The sequence below is a fragment of the Osmia lignaria genome, chromosome 15 (assembly GCF_051020975.1).
Source record: "Osmia lignaria lignaria isolate PbOS001 chromosome 15, iyOsmLign1, whole genome shotgun sequence".
Lineage (NCBI taxonomy): Eukaryota > Metazoa > Arthropoda > Insecta > Hymenoptera > Megachilidae > Osmia > Osmia lignaria.
Genome location: NC_135046.1, coordinates 12171296 through 12189038, shown reverse-complemented (window position 1 = coordinate 12189038; position 17743 = coordinate 12171296). Strand labels below are relative to the sequence as shown.

At 38.7% G+C, this 17743-nt stretch overlaps 2 protein-coding genes across 3 annotated transcripts in view; both read right to left on the bottom strand.

Annotated features, from left to right (window-relative positions):
- The window catches only part of LOC117608260 (uncharacterized), a 41965-nt gene extending 34425 nt beyond the window's left edge, over positions 1-7540 (bottom strand). The window contains exon 1 of the mRNA XM_034333101.2: positions 7411-7540. The gene's annotated coding sequence lies outside the window, so the exon portion shown is untranslated. The remainder of the gene's footprint in view (positions 1-7410) is intronic.
- Positions 7411-12959, bottom strand: dos (daughter of sevenless). 2 transcript variants are annotated; one of them, XR_013063516.1, is made up of 9 exons: positions 12747-12959; positions 11971-12635; positions 11566-11694; positions 11308-11494; positions 10949-11230; positions 10158-10880; positions 9935-10074; positions 9548-9865; positions 7411-7547 (listed from the first exon to the last, which is right to left on the bottom strand). XR_013063516.1 is itself a non-coding variant. In XM_034333104.2 (8 exons), exons 2-8 carry the CDS (start codon positions 12049-12051, stop codon positions 9620-9622), a joined length of 1788 nt encoding a protein of 595 aa, XP_034188995.1. In that variant the 5' UTR covers positions 12052-12635; positions 12747-12958; the 3' UTR covers positions 8217-9619. The 2 variants fall into 2 exon arrangements, 1 of the variants encoding a protein (XP_034188995.1); XM_034333104.2 differs by lacking the exon at positions 7411-7547 and having other exon boundaries at positions 8217-9865; positions 12747-12958.
- Positions 12960-17743: the final 4784 nt, after the last annotated feature.

Genomic DNA, 17743 nt, shown 5'->3' with positions numbered 1-17743 from the left:
CAACGGAGGAACGCATCGAAGCAGAGAAAGGGTCGTGTCCGGATTCGATGGGGGGATAACAGACACGGTTTTTCGTGGAGTTTGTCGGACCCTCTGTTGCGTAATACGGCCCTGAGCCGTAGTCTTACAACGGTAATGGAAGCCTCTACCAGGCTTCCTCCTACGGACCGACAAAACCCGTTTCTTCTTACAGTTTAACGATCGTGTACGCGTCAGAATTTATAAGGGACACAGAAGAGGAGACCCCGTTCGAATGAGAAAAAAAAAAAAAAAGAAACGATGGTATCTCTTTTGGATGGATCAAATAGGTAACTCTTGTTCTTGTACCGTTTTATCGAGTAATCGATAAAATCAATTACAAAAGAGAATTTTATAGAATATCAACTCGCCTCGTCGAATGCATCCAGACTCTTTCGCAACCACCTATCTGCTCGTGTATCTTTTTCTTTCTTTTTCTTTTTTTTTATTAATGAAAAACGATATCTGTGCTGGATCGAATTTGCGGTGAACCTCGAAACCGCGAATCGCGATCGACGAGAGCGGTGTTCCAGTTCACGGATGCAACGATCGTTGACAAACTGGACACGAGTATCGCGAACGCTCGCAGCCGTCTCTGTTTCCATAAATTCAATCGTGTCGCCGATGGAAAATCGCGGAATTATTGCGAAGATGTAACCCTTTCGATCCCATTCGAACCCTTTCACCGAGTACGTAGACGTAGGAACCGGTAGTGCGCTAGGTAGAAAGGATGTGGGCGGTTTCGGGTTGCGAGAATCCTCGACACCTCTTATATTTATATTTCCTATCACCCTTCAACCCTTTCAACGGTACGGGTTCGCTCTCCTCTAGGTAGAAGCTGTTTACGAAAATCGATTCGTCATTTTGTTATTAATTCCCGGGAAGGAAAACGAGAACCGGTAACAATGAGATTAGCATCCGACATGAGCGGTTATTTTCATCGTGTTCGCGATCTGGAAAAGGACGAACCACCGAGGGAGAAAAAGAATGAAAGAACGGGGGGAAAGAGGATGGCACGGTGAGAGGGGAAAGAGAGAAGAGAAGGCAGATGCATCGTAATGAGTCGCGTTTGCAAGGACAAGCAGAGCGTGGCCGAGCGGGCCAGTGCACATTGCACATTGCATTCGTGTCCGCCATATCCCCGATCCTTCACCTCTACCCACGAACGAATCTTATAAAATACATACTGTAGGATAGTGGACATTCTCCAGTATTAAGCTTAGTCATAGATCATTTACGACAGGGTCACGGTGACCCGTCGTAGCCTGCAAGCCTGGCGAAGCGAGGACCTTACGAACGGGTTAGCCTTGATGTGTCGATCGTATTTCAGTAATTAATGTTTATACAAATACAATCTTCACTTAATTTTCCAAATCACAAACTGCTATCTTCCGAAACCAGCCGACTACAACTCTCAAGTGATACAATTACATTTTCACCGGTATTTTCCTATGCAAAAGGCAAACGCGCGGTTAATGGACGACTCGATAAGCGAAATCTAAAGGATTCGAGTGATATTTAAATAGAAACTGCGCGGGCCGAGAAATGCGCTCGGATGTTGGCCGAATAGAGAGCGAGGAGGGCTCTCCGGAGCGAATTACAATCACGGAGAAAATGAACGGGGAATAGGCGAATCGCTTTCTAAACACTGACCAACCAGCTCGTATCGCTGCAATTGAAATCAAACAGCTCGAATTCGTCCTACGATCGGATCGCATAATCTCGATGTTTTACTACGATACTTCGAGAGAAGCATGGGAATCGAGTAAACCCTTGATCGCGTGGATAACCCACTTGTACATTTCTTTCTTCGCAATTATCATTCACTGAATTAAATTCGTAACGCTAGCCACCAGTGACCCTCATACAGCGTAGCCAACCTGTTAATTAAACAGTTCGACCAGCTTGCACCGTTAATCACGGGAATTAAGAGATACTCTGGAACGTAGGAACGTTAGGAACGTCGCTTCTTCCTCTATCTCCGCTTATCTTTTCAGTCTATTTGCCCGCGAGAGGGAAACCTCGAGTCATGCTGAAAATACCATGGGCTACTGGAATCGGGGCTAACCATCGTTTAACACAGCTGTACACTAAGGACGTGCGGGTACCCGATTTTCCAAATTGCCTTCTCTTAACGAGGAAACACGCGGTTCCAGAAGAAATCGAATGGTTAATGAAAGAAATGAAAAAGAATCGGAACATCGAACGGCGCGTCACGATGTACATAGATTTTTCTAGCTTGCACGGATTCCGCGAAGCGTTTCCGCGACCGTAATTACGGACGAGCCGGTAACGAGAGGCCCTAATTAGCCTAATGAAATCCGCTAATGAAATACACTCGAGCCGTGGCTCGCTGACAACCGAACTACGATCGAACTTACAAAAGCGATCGCGACACCACGGATCTCGATGAAAATTTCGCGAAAATTATTAGAGTAGAATTCTAAAGAAAATTCTTTCGAGTATATTCGAGTGTCGTTGGAGCGAGAAGAATTAATTAGCCCTAGTTCCTCGGATTTCAGTTTCGTGAGGATTGTAATAACAAAAATAGACTCAACGATTCGCCAAAGGCAACTGATAAATTGGAGCACGAATTGGATAATAAATCAACGATCTTATCCAGCGTGTATTTACCTGTTTCCCTCTTGCGTTACATTGATAGATCACCGCGAGCGTGGACGAAAAATAAAAAACGATACACCCGTTGTATTATCATTTAGGCCGATCGGTGGCTCGTCACGGAATCATGATCGTCGGCCACCAGTCTACTGAAATATTCTCGTTAAACGCAACGATTTCGAGCAACCGTGCCGTTCCATTGAATTTCATCCTTACCACGTAACGTCTTAGCAAACAGTTTATTAAGAGAAACTTCTCATTCATCGAACAAGTTGAAAACGTAAGCCAAAGGATCAGATAATCATACTACACCGGTGGAATTAATTCTGGACACTTTGAGTAATACTTTTATTGTAATCTATAACGTTTATACTGAATATTTTCACACGATTTCGTTTGTGAATGTTTGAAAATTTAAGTGTCCAGATATTAACAAGAGAACCGATTGAAACGAACGTGAAATCGATGGAATCCCGGTATGAAAAGTCTGACAACAGTCAGAAGCGAGCACGGCGCGAAACTAGGCTAAACGTTTTTAGCGACGAATAACAGTAAAGCGCCGATACCGCGGAAGTACACATCGTCGAGTCGTTATGGAAAACAGAGTATGAAACTGGATGCGATGCTAACGAACCGTTGGGAATATTTTCCTGAGAACTCGGATGTCTAACAAAGCTACCTGAAATGGTAGCAAACCACGGAGGATCGAACCTATTCGGGTGCTCCTTCCAAGTCTTAACCCGTTTGTAAACGCGTGTTTTCACCAATAACGGGACTAGTTTTATCGTTTAACCCAGAGGAAGGAGCGTCAGTGAAAAGTCGGAGGGTGATCCGTGGAAAGCATGCGGGAGGCCTACCGTTTCCGGCATCGCCGACTTATCCTTCGTTTCGAAACTTTCTCCGATTGCGGCAGCTAGACCTGCGGAGTCACTCGAGAAGCGAGCGCAGAACGGAGGAATCGTTCTAGGCTAGTGACCTGCCGGCGAACACACCTTTCAGGCAACTTCTAGTGGCGCGTGTTAGAAACCGGGCAACGACGCCCAGATAACCCGTCATTTCTCGACAGACCGGTAGATGTATTAATAGAAGTCGAACGAATGTCTTGGAGAATAAAGTATTCCTTTGTCCCCGATCGCGAAGAGTACCGATCGAAACTGACTTCGCTGGAATACGATGCATAAGCGACGAAAGTTTCAGCGAGTTTGCTATTAACATTCTGATTGCCGCGTCATCCATATATACGAATGACGCATCGCTTTCTGTCACATTAGTCGCTTCATAAGCAGCGAGATGGTATAAAAATAATGAGCAACGACGGTGCTGTTTAGAAGAATATCTCGCGAAATGATAAATACTTGGCAAGGTCGTTTCCACGCAGAAGCAACAGAAAGCGGAAGCTCCGCGTTTCAGGACGATCCTGACAAAAGCTCGCGCTCCTTTTCTCCGAGAAAGGACTGGCTTCGTTACCCGGCACCTTCTTTTTGCCCCATTCCTAGACCGATCCAACTACGAAGGCTGGGAAGGTTAAAGACCTTATCCGCGAACCAGTTTCGATCGGAGAAAACTCGCCGCGGAGACGAACGCGTCCGCGTCCACCGGTTACTGCACGCGACGATATCGAGAGGATAACGAGGAGGAATCTTTGATAACTCTTCTGTGTATCATCATTTTTTCCGAAACATTTGACGAACGGAATAATCGATAGTTTCATTATGGCGTCGACCGCGTATCCGTTCTCCAGAGCTTTCAGTCCCTGACATTTCAAAGCCAGTCGGTTCTTTGCTGCTCTTTCTCTCGGCGCCTGTAGGGCGCGCCTAAACCAGGTCGACTCGATATAACTCTTCTCTCTTGCTTTCCTCTCTAACGCAATATGTAAACCGCACACGCGTGTTACTCTATGCGCGCGTAATATCAGCCACGGGACACGCCTGTCGGCGGAAAGCGTCGGAAACGAACGAAAATGCCGCCAATTGGTGCGTGATTCCTGTTTCCCCCGATAATTTTACCGATATTCCCTGATATCGGAATGAATTTCACTTTCACTTTCTCACGTGGATCGTCAACCGAGTTGGACGAAATAATCGTCCAGTTTGGAAGATCGCGAGTGGAAAGGAAGTTTCGTTTTACGTGTTGTACTACGTGTAAGTAGGAACGGGCGATCCCAGGATTTGTTGGCGTGCTTCCTGCCTGTTGTTACACCAATCTAAACGCCGCGTGTAACGCGTTGCTTCGAACCTGGCTAAGGTGAAAGAAGAGGGAACAGAGGGAGGTAAGGCGTTAATGCGTTCCGACGCGAGGAATTGCGCAACTCATTGTCCGAACGCAACGCCGAGCAAGATGAAAATCTAATTTCTGTTCCAACAGTTTGTTCATGGCCACGTTAAACTCGCTGACAGCGTTGATCGAACGAGGAATATTCATAGGATGATCGGTTCGAAATGACAGGGGTAGGCAAATAGTGGCTCACCAAGACAGTTAGAAAAATCCACCTTGAATTTTCCACTGGGAATAAAACTGCCACTATTTTACTTCATTTATATTTATTGATTTTTATTGAAGTTAACTAATGAATGCAATCATTTTAAAAGGTGCTCCGCTTCCACAAAGTGGCCCCCGAGCCAAAACAATTGCCCACCCTTGCTTTAGGATGCTACGAATAAATGCCACAGATAAATCCTGCTTTTAGCGTGGGTGGCGGTTTTTACCGAACGATGTACCTGCAAGACGCGCGTAAACCGGTCCTCAGAAAATGCGATACAACCGTTGGAATGCGCCGGAAAAGCTTTCAATTCCTAGAATCGAGTTAGCTGGCGAAGATTTTACGAAAAAGAGGAACGGGGAACTGAATGGACTTCTGGATCTCTTTCAGCTGTACACTGCCGCTACAATATTTACTAAATCTCGCGTAAATTTGAGAGAAAAAGGGATCTAATCCATTGTGGTGGAAATGGAGCTTAAGATAAACAATAGTTCGAAAAAAAATTGTGTTATTTATTAAACTACAACGACAACAGCAATTCATAGTTTGTTACGTATACAAGATGTCAGGGGTTTATTGAAAATGATAAGTGCTCCGAAACTTTTGAGCGGCAGTGTACGAGACAGGACTATTTTCGTAAGAAATACCTGAAAGGCACTTTATTTGCTCTTCACTCGGAGCTTGGAAGGGTAAAGAATAGTAAACAGTTGATCCGAAAGGCTTCGCATTCCGCAAGCTCTCGATAAATTCGTCGCTCACAAAGGATCGTCTTTCAATTTCTTTATTGCGCCAAGTCGGATAATATCCCGATAGGAAAGCTTGCAATAATGTGCCAACAGTTTCTTCCTTTTCCCCTCGAGATTGAAAGAAAACGATGAACTTTGTATTCCACTGACAAAAGAATCTACCAAAGTAACAGCTTCGCTCGAGATACCCGGATCACGAAGATCCACGGTCCGCCAAAATGAAATCAATATCGAATGAAACTACCTTTTTCCAATTATCAAAGTGTTAATGAAATTTCGAGGGAAGGGGTCATCCGTTAATTACTTAATAAATGTATTAACATTTATATATGAACGCCACAGTGAAATTGGACATTTTTTGTGGAACGTATTAAAGCTCTAATTACTAAGAACAGTAGTAATTAATTTTCAAACTTTCTATTTGCCATTTCATATTATTTCTACCATAGCAGTATTACTTAAAATAATTTTTTTTCTATTCTTTTCTTTTAATTATTCGTGTTAATTATCTATTTGCATGTTTGAAAAATTCAAGTACCGATTGAATATAATAATCGAATCGATATATCGCATGACGATGTCTCGAAGTTCGATCTCTTTTTTTTCCAACATGGCGGCGTTACGAAACTCGACGAAAGGAATGCACGCGTCGTATTACGCTCGCCCAAACAGCGTTACCGATAATGATCGTTATTGTGCATGAGAATTTCTCACTTACTCCGGCGAGCTTCGCAATAACCGCCAATAACGCAACAACAATGTGGATACATAACGAGCTGGCGTTGCATGTACAGGGGAAACCATAAACATTGTTAGACTGATGAAACACGCTTGAGAAAGAAACACCCTCCCACCCGTGTCCGTAGACAAATTTTTCTTGACAATTCATGATAAAGAAGGAAACGCTCGTAACGCCCAATAAAACGACATCGGTTTAAAATAAGCTCCCCAGGCAACGCTTATTCAACGAGGCTAAACGTCCTTTCCGGAATTGTTCAAAGCAGTAGTCGAATGATGAGCTTTTCAGAAGCGTCGAATTAACTACGTAATAAATACTCGTACTGTCACGTTACAATAAGAAAGGGTCAAAAACGCTAATACTAATTACTATATAGATAGGTCAGGTAGAAAAGCCACAAGTGGTAGGACGAGTCCATGTTCAGTTTTCAACTGAATTATTCAAAAAGAACTAGGAACCCTTTCCTAATGACGTCACAAAAATATGTCAGGAATTTTGCGTTTGCGTCATAAAATATAACCATACGTTTACATGTTTTGACTAGACTCGTGAAACAAAATTATGCTTGGCTAATGCTTGTACGTAAAGCAACGAAATAAATGGTTGTTTACTGTGATCAATTACAGTTATGTTACACGAACAAAGAAACGCCAAGCAATTACGTCAATATTAAAATCCCAGCAACGTCAGTTGATGCACATCTCTGTATAGCCAACAAGTGGCTTCGGATCGATCATCACGTGGAACGCAAAATTTCGACACATGCTATTTATTATAATATCCTATGTATATAAAAGACATAAACTTACCTTGGAAACAAAACTCGGATAGCCGCGACAATTGTTTTCGATGCCTTCCAGTTCGTTGAATGTCGGTCTCGGTTTAGATGTAAAATAGGCCGCTTGCACAGAGTCGAACACACTTTTCGGTAAAACAGTCAAACGGACTAAAACACAAAAACGGAACGTTTCACAGATTCAACACAAATAAAAATAAAGAACACTAAATATTCTTTGTCGCGACCCGTAAATGATTTATACACGATACAATCCTGTTCCACGACGAAGGACAACAACGAACCGCGACTAACCCGAAAGACAACACGTGACGCACGCTCGACGGTTGGCGAGCGAATGAGGCTCTGTTTTCAGCCGGGTCCCACCAACCACCACGCAGGCCAATAACCTGGCAGCATACGCGTGAAGGTTTTAACGACCTTTCCTGTCAAGTCGATACGGTAGCTTATTTTATCGACGAACGATATCAATTGTTAAATAAATAATCATTGTTTTTATAATAATAGTTATCATTAACAATTTCCAACTTATATTTAAATCGTCGGTAACCACTAAGTGGTAATGACAAATAACAACCGCCATTTTCTTTTTTTTAAAATAATTTCTTATTTTATATTTGTAAGGTTTTGTTCAAGAAATAAAAATTTGAGCGAATGTTTATTTTAACGTCGCGTCAATAATGTTTGTTACGTTTTCACAATTACATGAAAAACAAGATTTTTATTTAATCGCATCACTAAACACACGATTTAATTTCCAATCATTGATTTATAATTAAAATTGTGCTAACGATACATAAATTGTTTAAAACAATATAGATATGTCGATAATGTATTCGTTTGCATTTCTTTTTTTTTCAGTGATATGTGTCACGCCTGTTATACATTAATATAAATGACATGTATTAACGCTCGGGTGTAATTGAAATATTAATTTTCAATTTTCAGGGATACCATCACATGTATTTATGTATACTCTGTTCGTTTTTAATGTGTCCGAAATATAATTTGAAACTTCGGCAATTAAAAATTTGTTTAAAATGACAAGGCAACTTTTGATAACATAAAAAATTTCATTGGTATAAAAATTATAATACAGCTATTATAAAAATAAAATGGTATACCATATATGCATCTCCTATACATAAAATATATATTTTTTTTTCACATACTTTTAGTGCGTATATATGTATACACATCTAATTATGGCATGCAGTTCTGTGCTGTAATAGCTGTTAAAAATATGTGTACATCTTTCGTTTCATTATGATTTTATGGCCAGAATTTCTATTACTATACGTTAGTAACCCATGTCAGCAGGTACAGCGAGTACACTGTTAATAGTTAAATATAAATATGTTTACAAAAATGAAAAGATTGTATAGGAAACAATATAAATATAATTTAATTCAGAAATTGTCAGATATAAACAATTATTTTAACGGCTTCCATTCAAAAAGCCGAAACCTATCGGAATCAAACGAATAAAGAAAATAAATTTTCAAAAACACTACTTTCTCAAAAATAGTTGCAATATTCATACGTTCGTCATATCTGTAACCATAAATACAATATTCCACTGTCCATGCAATTGATATGCAATAACAAACAACTTATCATCTTAGTAAAAAAACAATAAATTCAGGCACTTTGAAAATATATTACATATTATTTGTTCAATACTTAAAATTAGAATATCTAAAAAGTTCAGCAATACCATACATATTTTTAATTCGTTGTACGGTCAATAATAATAAAAAAAAAAAAAATGCCTTTTTCACATCAGACGCGTGTAAAATCTACGTAAAAACGGTAATGGTACCTAAATATAATAATACTTACTCCTCTAATTAAAAATTCTATAACAAATTCTGATATAACGAGTTTCACAAAATTGTGCTCTTTTATCGTCTCTTTATCATTTTCTCTAACTTTAACATTACATTTTTGGTCCATTGAATATTGCTCTTTTTCGAGTTTCAACCTATCGTATGCCATTGATCGCGAAGATTTGTCAAACATCTTCGATTTAATATAATAAACATAAAAATTTTTAAATCACTTGAAAGATTGCTAAGTACTGCGTAGGTATCGCAGTATTTTTATAATATCGTGATGTGCTAGTAAGTAATACAATTACTATACTCTACCTAAGAATTGTAATTCTCTTTTCTTGTCCTCCTTTTGTTAGATGTAGCAATTTTCAAAAATACGATTTAAAGCTAGGCCAGTTCGTCCGTGCACTGTTTCCTCTCCTCTTCGACTCGTTGACGAGTACGATTAAACGCTTCGGTTTTCAAGAAATCCACTGTTTTGTATACTGTTGTACTAGGCGGGGACTGAGTCGGTGGTAAACTGGAGGAAGAGAAATTTTCCGTCGCTTCCAAATCAAGATCTAAATATTGCAAAACAACGAGACGCCGATTTGAAGCAGGAATAAATGTGTTTTCATCCTGATAATAGTAGATCTGGAAAAGGGATTTAATGACAATGTTAAAATCATATTGAAATATAAAGTGTAATCTACTTTTAAGTACCTCTTCTTTGTCATCAAAAATATTATTATCTTCATCCGACGTCGACTGATGTCGATTCAAATGTACATGAGACGGAGGCGTAGGACTTGGGGCTGCCCTAATTCTTCCTCTTCCAGGTGGAGATGCTAATTGCAATGGCCCTGTAACACCGTCGAAACCTAGCTCAAATTTTTTTCTTAAAATTCACTAGTTTATATCAAAAACATACTACAAATATCTATACCTTCTACAGGAGATTTATTTAGCGGTGGTTTGAGCTTTCTGTTAATACTTGGTGGTTCAGCAGGGGAGTGCTCGGCAGAACTCATTTCCAAAGCTGAAGCCACCGGTCCTGGGGATGCTTCGTTACTAATTATCGACATAGAATCGCTAGTTTTTCTTCCTGGTTTTAATTCTCGATAGACAATTGGCGGCGGTGGTGCTACCGTCGTTGGTACTGTAGTTGAATTATCTCGAATAAGGGGGCTTGGTAAATTTGAATACGTAGCAGTTGCTGAGCTTTCGGAACGAGGACTCGATGGTTCCTCTTCTTGATGAAAATCGTAACGGAACACACGCGTTTCCTCGACGGTACTGGGAGCGGCGTTCGAATAAAAATGTTTAGACGATTGGTCGATTGGATTAGTATCGGATGCTTGTCCCGGCTGATGAGATCTTGGAAAATCGTATGATTCATCCGTTACAATTGCGGTCGCCGGTGTTGATGGCGCAGGAGTAGCCGGAGTGGTTGGTTTTGAGCTTTCAGTAGCACCGTCTAAATTTAGGTAATTATGACCAGGATTTTCAGGTAACATGTGAGGAGGTTTTGGTGGTCTAGGGGGTGCTGGTAACTTTTCTACGGCGGGCGGTACGGCTGAATCGACGATTCTCAATTTTCCAAATCGCTTCCTGACGCTCCAAGAACCAATTTCCGCATCGCTCGAACTGGCCGGTTGTTTAGGTTCACCTATCATGAAAGATTAAATTAAACTATACGTTAAAGAAAAATGAAAACACATGTTAGGGACTACTTACCTGAAGAAGGAAATGTTTCCCAATTAACGCTAGGCACAGGGGCAGTCCACTCGTCGTCGGTAAAAACACTTTCTGCGTCAGTTGTCGTCGGAGATCTCGGAGGAGAAGGTGCTAGTCGTCGTGGGGCGTCATAGTGCTCAGGTCCTTGTCCCAGAGCCGAATTCAGAGAACTAGTATCGTTTAACCGTCGTCCAGAAATGCATTCGCTAATAGGAATGTAAGGACCAGATATGGTGCTACTAGGTGATATTGGTGGGGATTCTTGTGATTCAAATTGGAACACTGTAAGGAAGTGTTATAATTTCAGATCAAATCTAATATAATAGTAAACCTTGATAAATTTAAATAACAATTTATACTTTGACATTGCTGTTCCTCATCTTGGGTATATGCCTTCAATCCGCAAACTTGACAAACAGCATCTACCCACTTGTTCATGTCAGCTTCGCTTTCTGCTACTAAATAATACGTCCTTTTTGGTGTTTTCACATTGAACATGTATTGATACTTCTGCTTTCTATTTTCAAATCTTAAGCCTGCATCTACCTATAAACAATTATAGATAAATTCTAATGTAACTTAAAAAATCAAATAAATCCCTGACTGAAATAAATTACCTGTTCACACTGGTCAAGATCAATACGACCCTTTAGCTTCCTACAGCGTCTATCTGTATAATATTCTAAAAAGTATTGTCCAGGTAGCTCTCCACTATGTCGAAGAGCAAACCACCTTTTCCTCCATCGCTAAAAATAAATAAATATTATTGTATAAATAAATCTTACTGTCATTTAAAAAAAATGCAATAAACAATTGATGAAAATGCTAATGCCCCTAAATAGAAATAGCAAAATATTTGATATTTGTGAGACAAGTATAATCGTATTAGGTTAGAATGTGCTAGAGTTTAATAAAGAGGCACAAATACAGTAGCTTTGACAAGTATTTAAAAACGTAAACAATGAAAAGTTTGCGAAGGAGTAAAGGTTTTGAATTTTTCCATCGTTCTCTAAAATACTAACCGCTCGCCAGAGTTTCGTAGGTGGCGATTTAATGAGCCACCCTTCGTGCACTATCTCCTGACTGGTTTTGAGCACCTCCATTCCTCACTGGCGTTAGCCACGAACCTTTTAATAATCATGCATTGTTACAGAGTGCGTGGAACCACCGACAACAAGGATAGCACGCTCGTCGTTCATTTATCTATTTTTGGACGGCGCAGCAGCGATCCCACAGATATACCGACCGTCTACCGATCTCTCTCCTCTTGATGATGCACGACTAATACATTAACAACTTCCCACTACAAACGTGCATCATCAACGGCGTACACCCTCTGAGGAGCTAGCGACGAATTAAAGAGGAACACTGAAGCGAGACGATGACACGCAGAGAAGTCCCGACTATCGTCGTTGTGCCTCCATTACCACCACCATCTTGGCCACGCGTGCCAAGCCGTGTCGTTAGCTGACATACGCTTCTCTCTTTCGCTGTATCTGTTAACAACAAGTCCAGATCACCGTTGCACCATTCTTTACATCGAATTCTGAATCACTCTGCGATCCAACTTACTGTTTGTAATGCGAAAATATGTTTGGATTTCTTTCAATTATAAAAATCAAATGACGCATCGGGTCGTATCATGACCTGAACGAACAGTGGTAGGCAGTATGCATTCGAATTTTCACTGCAATTTAAATAAATGAACAATGATATTTCCTAATATCTTAAATTATCGATACATGCATTCTGTTTTCTGTTCAAATCGGTGATAAAATAGCTGGATATAAACAATTACCTGACCAGTACGCAAACGTAATTTATATGAATTTATTAAACCTCGTACGATCTTGTTTGAAAGCAAATTACGAGTGATTGCTTTCTGGCAAATCACCGTCCACGTTATCCAGGTTATGACTCGCCGACAATCCAGAAATTTCGATCGGCTAGCAACTGAATCATAATTGCTTGTATGCTAAATAAAAACGAACAAAGCACATATTTCCATATTAGTGAAACTTATTTGAATCGATAATTACAATTGTGATATCGAAATAGCTGTTGCGATAAATTCTCGCCTTATCAATTTCGATTGCTACTTTCCCAAGAATCGACGGTACCTGTGTTGCAATTATCGATTAATGTTCAAACTTGAAACTCAACAACTCCAAGGAATTACGACTGTTAATAGGTGCAGATAAGTGAAGGACAGACAAGCAATTTGCAATTCAATGCTTAACGCGGTAGACGCCGATCGATATTTAAACCTAGCTTTCGTTCCTGACTAACGATATTTGCTCCATCAAGGGTTGAATTTCGACGGAACATGACAGAACGATGACACTTGTATTTTGATTTTAATAATAGTGTATTTTATAATATAATTATTGGATAATTTTTGGGTTCGAGAATTTTCAAGTACGAACGCGATAATTGACCTTTTGTTCAAACTAACAATTTGTTAGCTTTTGAAACATCGCCTTTTTTATACAAGTTCTAACTGCAAGGGTTATCCGAATTTTTAAACACTTTTTTTATCATTGCAATTGTTCTCGGATATAGGTTAGATCTACATAGGTTAGGTGCGACACAAATTTGAAAAAGAAAATTTAGAGAAAAAGTATTTTGAACTTGGAATTTAAAAAAGTATATTCCCAAATGCAATTGCAATGTTAAAATCAATGAAAGTAATGTTTTTATACGCCTCCTTGCAAAATATCTTTGTCCTACATCGATTGATGTTAATACAAGTATGCACAAGATGGAGGTATAGAACACGGGGCTATTGAAATTCTTCCTTTTCTAAAGATACCAAGAAGATACGAATTGCAATGGAACAATACATCCCGGACATTCACATGAAAACGATTAATCTGTTGAATGATCCATAAATTGTTTATTAAATATTTCGTTTATTTTTCTATACAATTCCGTCACGAAGGGGCAATACCGGTGTCGCAAACCAGCCGTCGAAACGAAAACGCGTGAACGAGGGGGAGATATAAAGTAGAAAAACGAAGAACGTAAATCCAAGATCCATTTTCACACAGGCAATATAAGACGTTCGAGCGGAATGTCCACACACTGTCGAAAGTCGATACAGTACAAAAAGGAGCCACGATACGCTTTACAGACGACAAGTACCTGTATCCCAATTTTTCGTATTTATATACATAGAGGGGAGTAGAAAATGAAGGATCTCATGGATCTTAATTACAAGTTTCAGTGTCGATAAACCTATGTATATTCCATTGGACGAATATTGCTCTGCTTAACGTACACTCGAGAATACTACAAGCGCAGCTTCCAACATTATTTTTTTTCTTTTTCTTTTAAGAAACTTATCTTCTCTCTTGTGTATATATGTTATATGTTATATGTACTTAGAAAACATTCTCACAGCGTCGCCGTTTAACTATGAATACTCTGTACACACGGTCTATACATTGAGCTTTCCTCGTCGAAGGCTTTTCCGATCCTCGACCTTGGTTTTTAATATCGTTTACACTGGTACTTGCGTGTGTGTTTCTTGTATGTACAATTGTAATGTATATAGAATATATATATATGTACGCATGTATAAATATATATAATATATCGTATAAACACACGTATAGATCAACGAGGGACTTTGAACTTCCTCCTTTCGTTATCCGTTCAACGATATCGTTCCCAACAAGGATTCGTCGGTAATGAAAGATAAACCGGAAGAACTGGCGGCCATTTTTTTTTTTTTTCTTCGAACTTCACAGTTGTCGCGGGGTTCTCCAAGAAATCACGGGGAAAGTCCTTTTCCATCGTGTTATGCATCATTATCTTTTCTTTTTAAATCTGTACACTTTAGTGAGGATTAATCCTTTTTTTTTTTTTTCTTTGTCATGTTTATATGAAATTTAGCAAGTGTCCTAATACTTTTGAGCGGAAGTGTATGTTTAACGCTGTTTCGGTTAAGAGGATTAGTTTCTTACGCCTAAGAAAAGGAAACGTAATGATAAGAATTAGTTGGATTTAAACAGAGAGAAGAAGAGATTGAATGGAAATTATGTTCGTTGAATATCTTGGTCCTTGTTTTGCTTTTGATCGCTGTTTCGACGAGAAACGTATTGTCATCGAAGCAGCAAGGATCAAGGAGTTGTCTTCAAGGATCTACGAAGATACGACACGTTAGCTGCCATAACAGAAACTCGATAATATGGATGATTAACACTTTATCGCTTTACAATTGAACGGTAAATAAGAATTGAAAGTAACAATCCGTATTATCGAGTTATTTAAATTACTATTCGTAGCGGTGGTCACCGATCACCTCCCCCTCCGTTGACAGTGAACGTGTTAATTTCCATGCTAATTCTTCGTCATTACTCCTGTCAACAGAAAGAACGAACATATTCAACGAAGAAAAATGGAATTGAATCTGTACATTATCTTTTTTCGACAGGTCGAGACAAGGATACACAGTGCGTCGAAACGCTATAATTCTCCTATTATATCCTTGAATTTCATCTACAAGTATGTACAATACGAAATCTGTGCAACAGATTGATAAAAGAAAAAGAAGCATGAGTCGGAAAGAGGCCATCATCGTGGACAAAATAGAAGCAAAGAACAACGTTAAACAGAGTTAACAGAAAAACTTTAGTTTTTTCGTAATTTTGTTAATTGAAACACTTTATTAAGGGATTATACGCGTAATGACAAAGAATCAGAGTGACTGTTCTCGATGTAACACGCACGGATAACAAGATTGCTCTCTGTTCCTGTCCGGCAGATAAGATAAAAATAAATTCGTTCTTTCTTTTAGCGACTCTTCGTGTTTATACAAAACAACTATCGATTAAGAAATATCTCTTAAGAAGGATATTGGTCTTTTTCTTTTTTTTTTTTTCTTCTTCTTTCCTCGAGTACACACGTACGTATATATACATATATTGTATGTATGTTATGTTACGTTAAACCTGAGCTGAGAGAACAAATAAAAATGGAATGTATTTTTAAAACTTCATATTATTTTTTTTTTTTGTTTCCTTTTTTTTTCTTCTTTTCATTTCTTTTTTAATAATAATGTAACAATGTATTCGGTTAAATATCCATGAACATCAACATACAGGTGTCTCTTATCTACGTTACAAATCGTCAAGAGAAGAAAACGAGGTACTACCTTTTTTCTTCCATTGTCCAAAGAATATAAAACTGTAGTAAAAAACCTAAACTCTTTATATCCCTTTAATTCGCGCTTATACAAACCGAACTTATATAGTTTCTTTTTCACTTTGCGTGTATGTGTATGTAAGTATTCTTTTTATACAAAATGCGCTATTACAAAATAAAACAGCGGATACGCAACGCGGATCGAAGGGGCGAAGGGGGTCAAACGAGAGAAGTAGTAACTAAAGTTTTTCCTAAGTCACTCTGCGAATGATCTTTACGCATTAAGAGATACCGAGCATAATAAAAAAAAAAATAAAATAATTGTTTTCAACATTGATAAGTATCTCCTTTTTTCCATTCGTTTCGGCGAGAACGACGAGAAATAAATTAGAAAGGAACACGCGCATCGTTAAATATTTTACAAGATTTATTTATCCGTGACCGATGCAGTGTTGGATCAAGATTCGAACGTGGACGTCGAGAGAAAAGTCTCTCCTGTGAAAAGAGAAAAAAAGAAAAAAGAAAATGTGGAACGAGATTTTTTTTTTTTCTTTCTCTTCACCCGGAGATCAACGTTATATTTTGTAATAAAAATTAGTACAATAGCAGAATGATATCAGGGGTATGCAAAACTGAAATTTTAAGTTTTATCGATTATTTCTTGCTATACCAATTTTATAACGATACAAGCTATCTTACTAATTCACTATGCTATTTACAGCATAAGCCAAGCATCATTATAAAATATTAACAAACAAAATTGTTTTAAGAACAATAGAAACTTCTGCATACCCCTAATACAATTAAGTTTTACGATATCTGTCTGCAAGTTCACGAATATCGCGATAGAATCGCGGTCTATACTGTTTAATAATTATAAAAAATAAGAAAAAAAAAAACAAATCGTATAATTATATATTTATATATGTATATATCTATATATAGAGTGTTGTATCATTCGCATTTCGTTACAATAATAAATTACCACGAACGCCGACGTACCAAAACCGGCACGTGCAAACCGCTTCCGTTTGTTCGAAAACGACTTCCTCTTTCTCGATCTTCGAGCGCCGTCTTTTTAACACCTTATCGACAGTGTTATAAAACGTACTTACGTATTATTAAAATTCTCATTAAAAATTTTAGCAATGTCTCATTTATTATTAGTACTATTTTCGCTAGTAGCATCATCTTCATGTTATACTTTTAATTTCCCATAAGAAACCATGATCGTTTCTTAATTTTTACAAAAAAGAGAAAAAGATTTAACGATCTTCTAACCGGAAGTGAGACGTCAATAAGGTGTTAAGATTTTCTAAACTCGTGATGGCTTCCTCGAGAAAGACACTTCCTCAATTATATGATGCGTTTGAAGGAACACGGTTTCACGTGGTTTATCTCCTCCGTTTGATAATTAAACGAATAAAATTAATGGATAAAATAGGGACGGAGGATTGGCACGTGGCAGCGTTCGAAGGTCCGCAATTTAAACGGTTTCATACCACGAAGGGTATACAACTTTCAGATTTACAACACTGCCCTAAAACACAGCCATACTAAGCCAAATACTTTTGGGTTTTCTGTCGTTACAAATATTTCACGTTTACTCTTTTTCTTTTCGCTAGGAAAATTAATTCGTTTAAATCT

Excerpts from the sequence above, each read along its gene's own strand:
- dos (XM_034333104.2), bottom strand. The coding sequence starts at position 12,051 with ATGGAGGTGCTCAAAACCAGTCAGGAGATAGTGCACGAAGGGTGGCTC. Across the intron at positions 11,495-11,565 it reads ATCTTGACCAGTGTGAACAG|GTAGATGCAGGCTTAAGATT; the intron begins GTAATTTATTTC and ends AATTGTTTATAG. Across the intron at positions 11,231-11,307 it reads TGAGGAACAGCAATGTCAAA|TGTTCCAATTTGAATCACAA; the intron begins GTATAAATTGTT and ends ACTTCCTTACAG.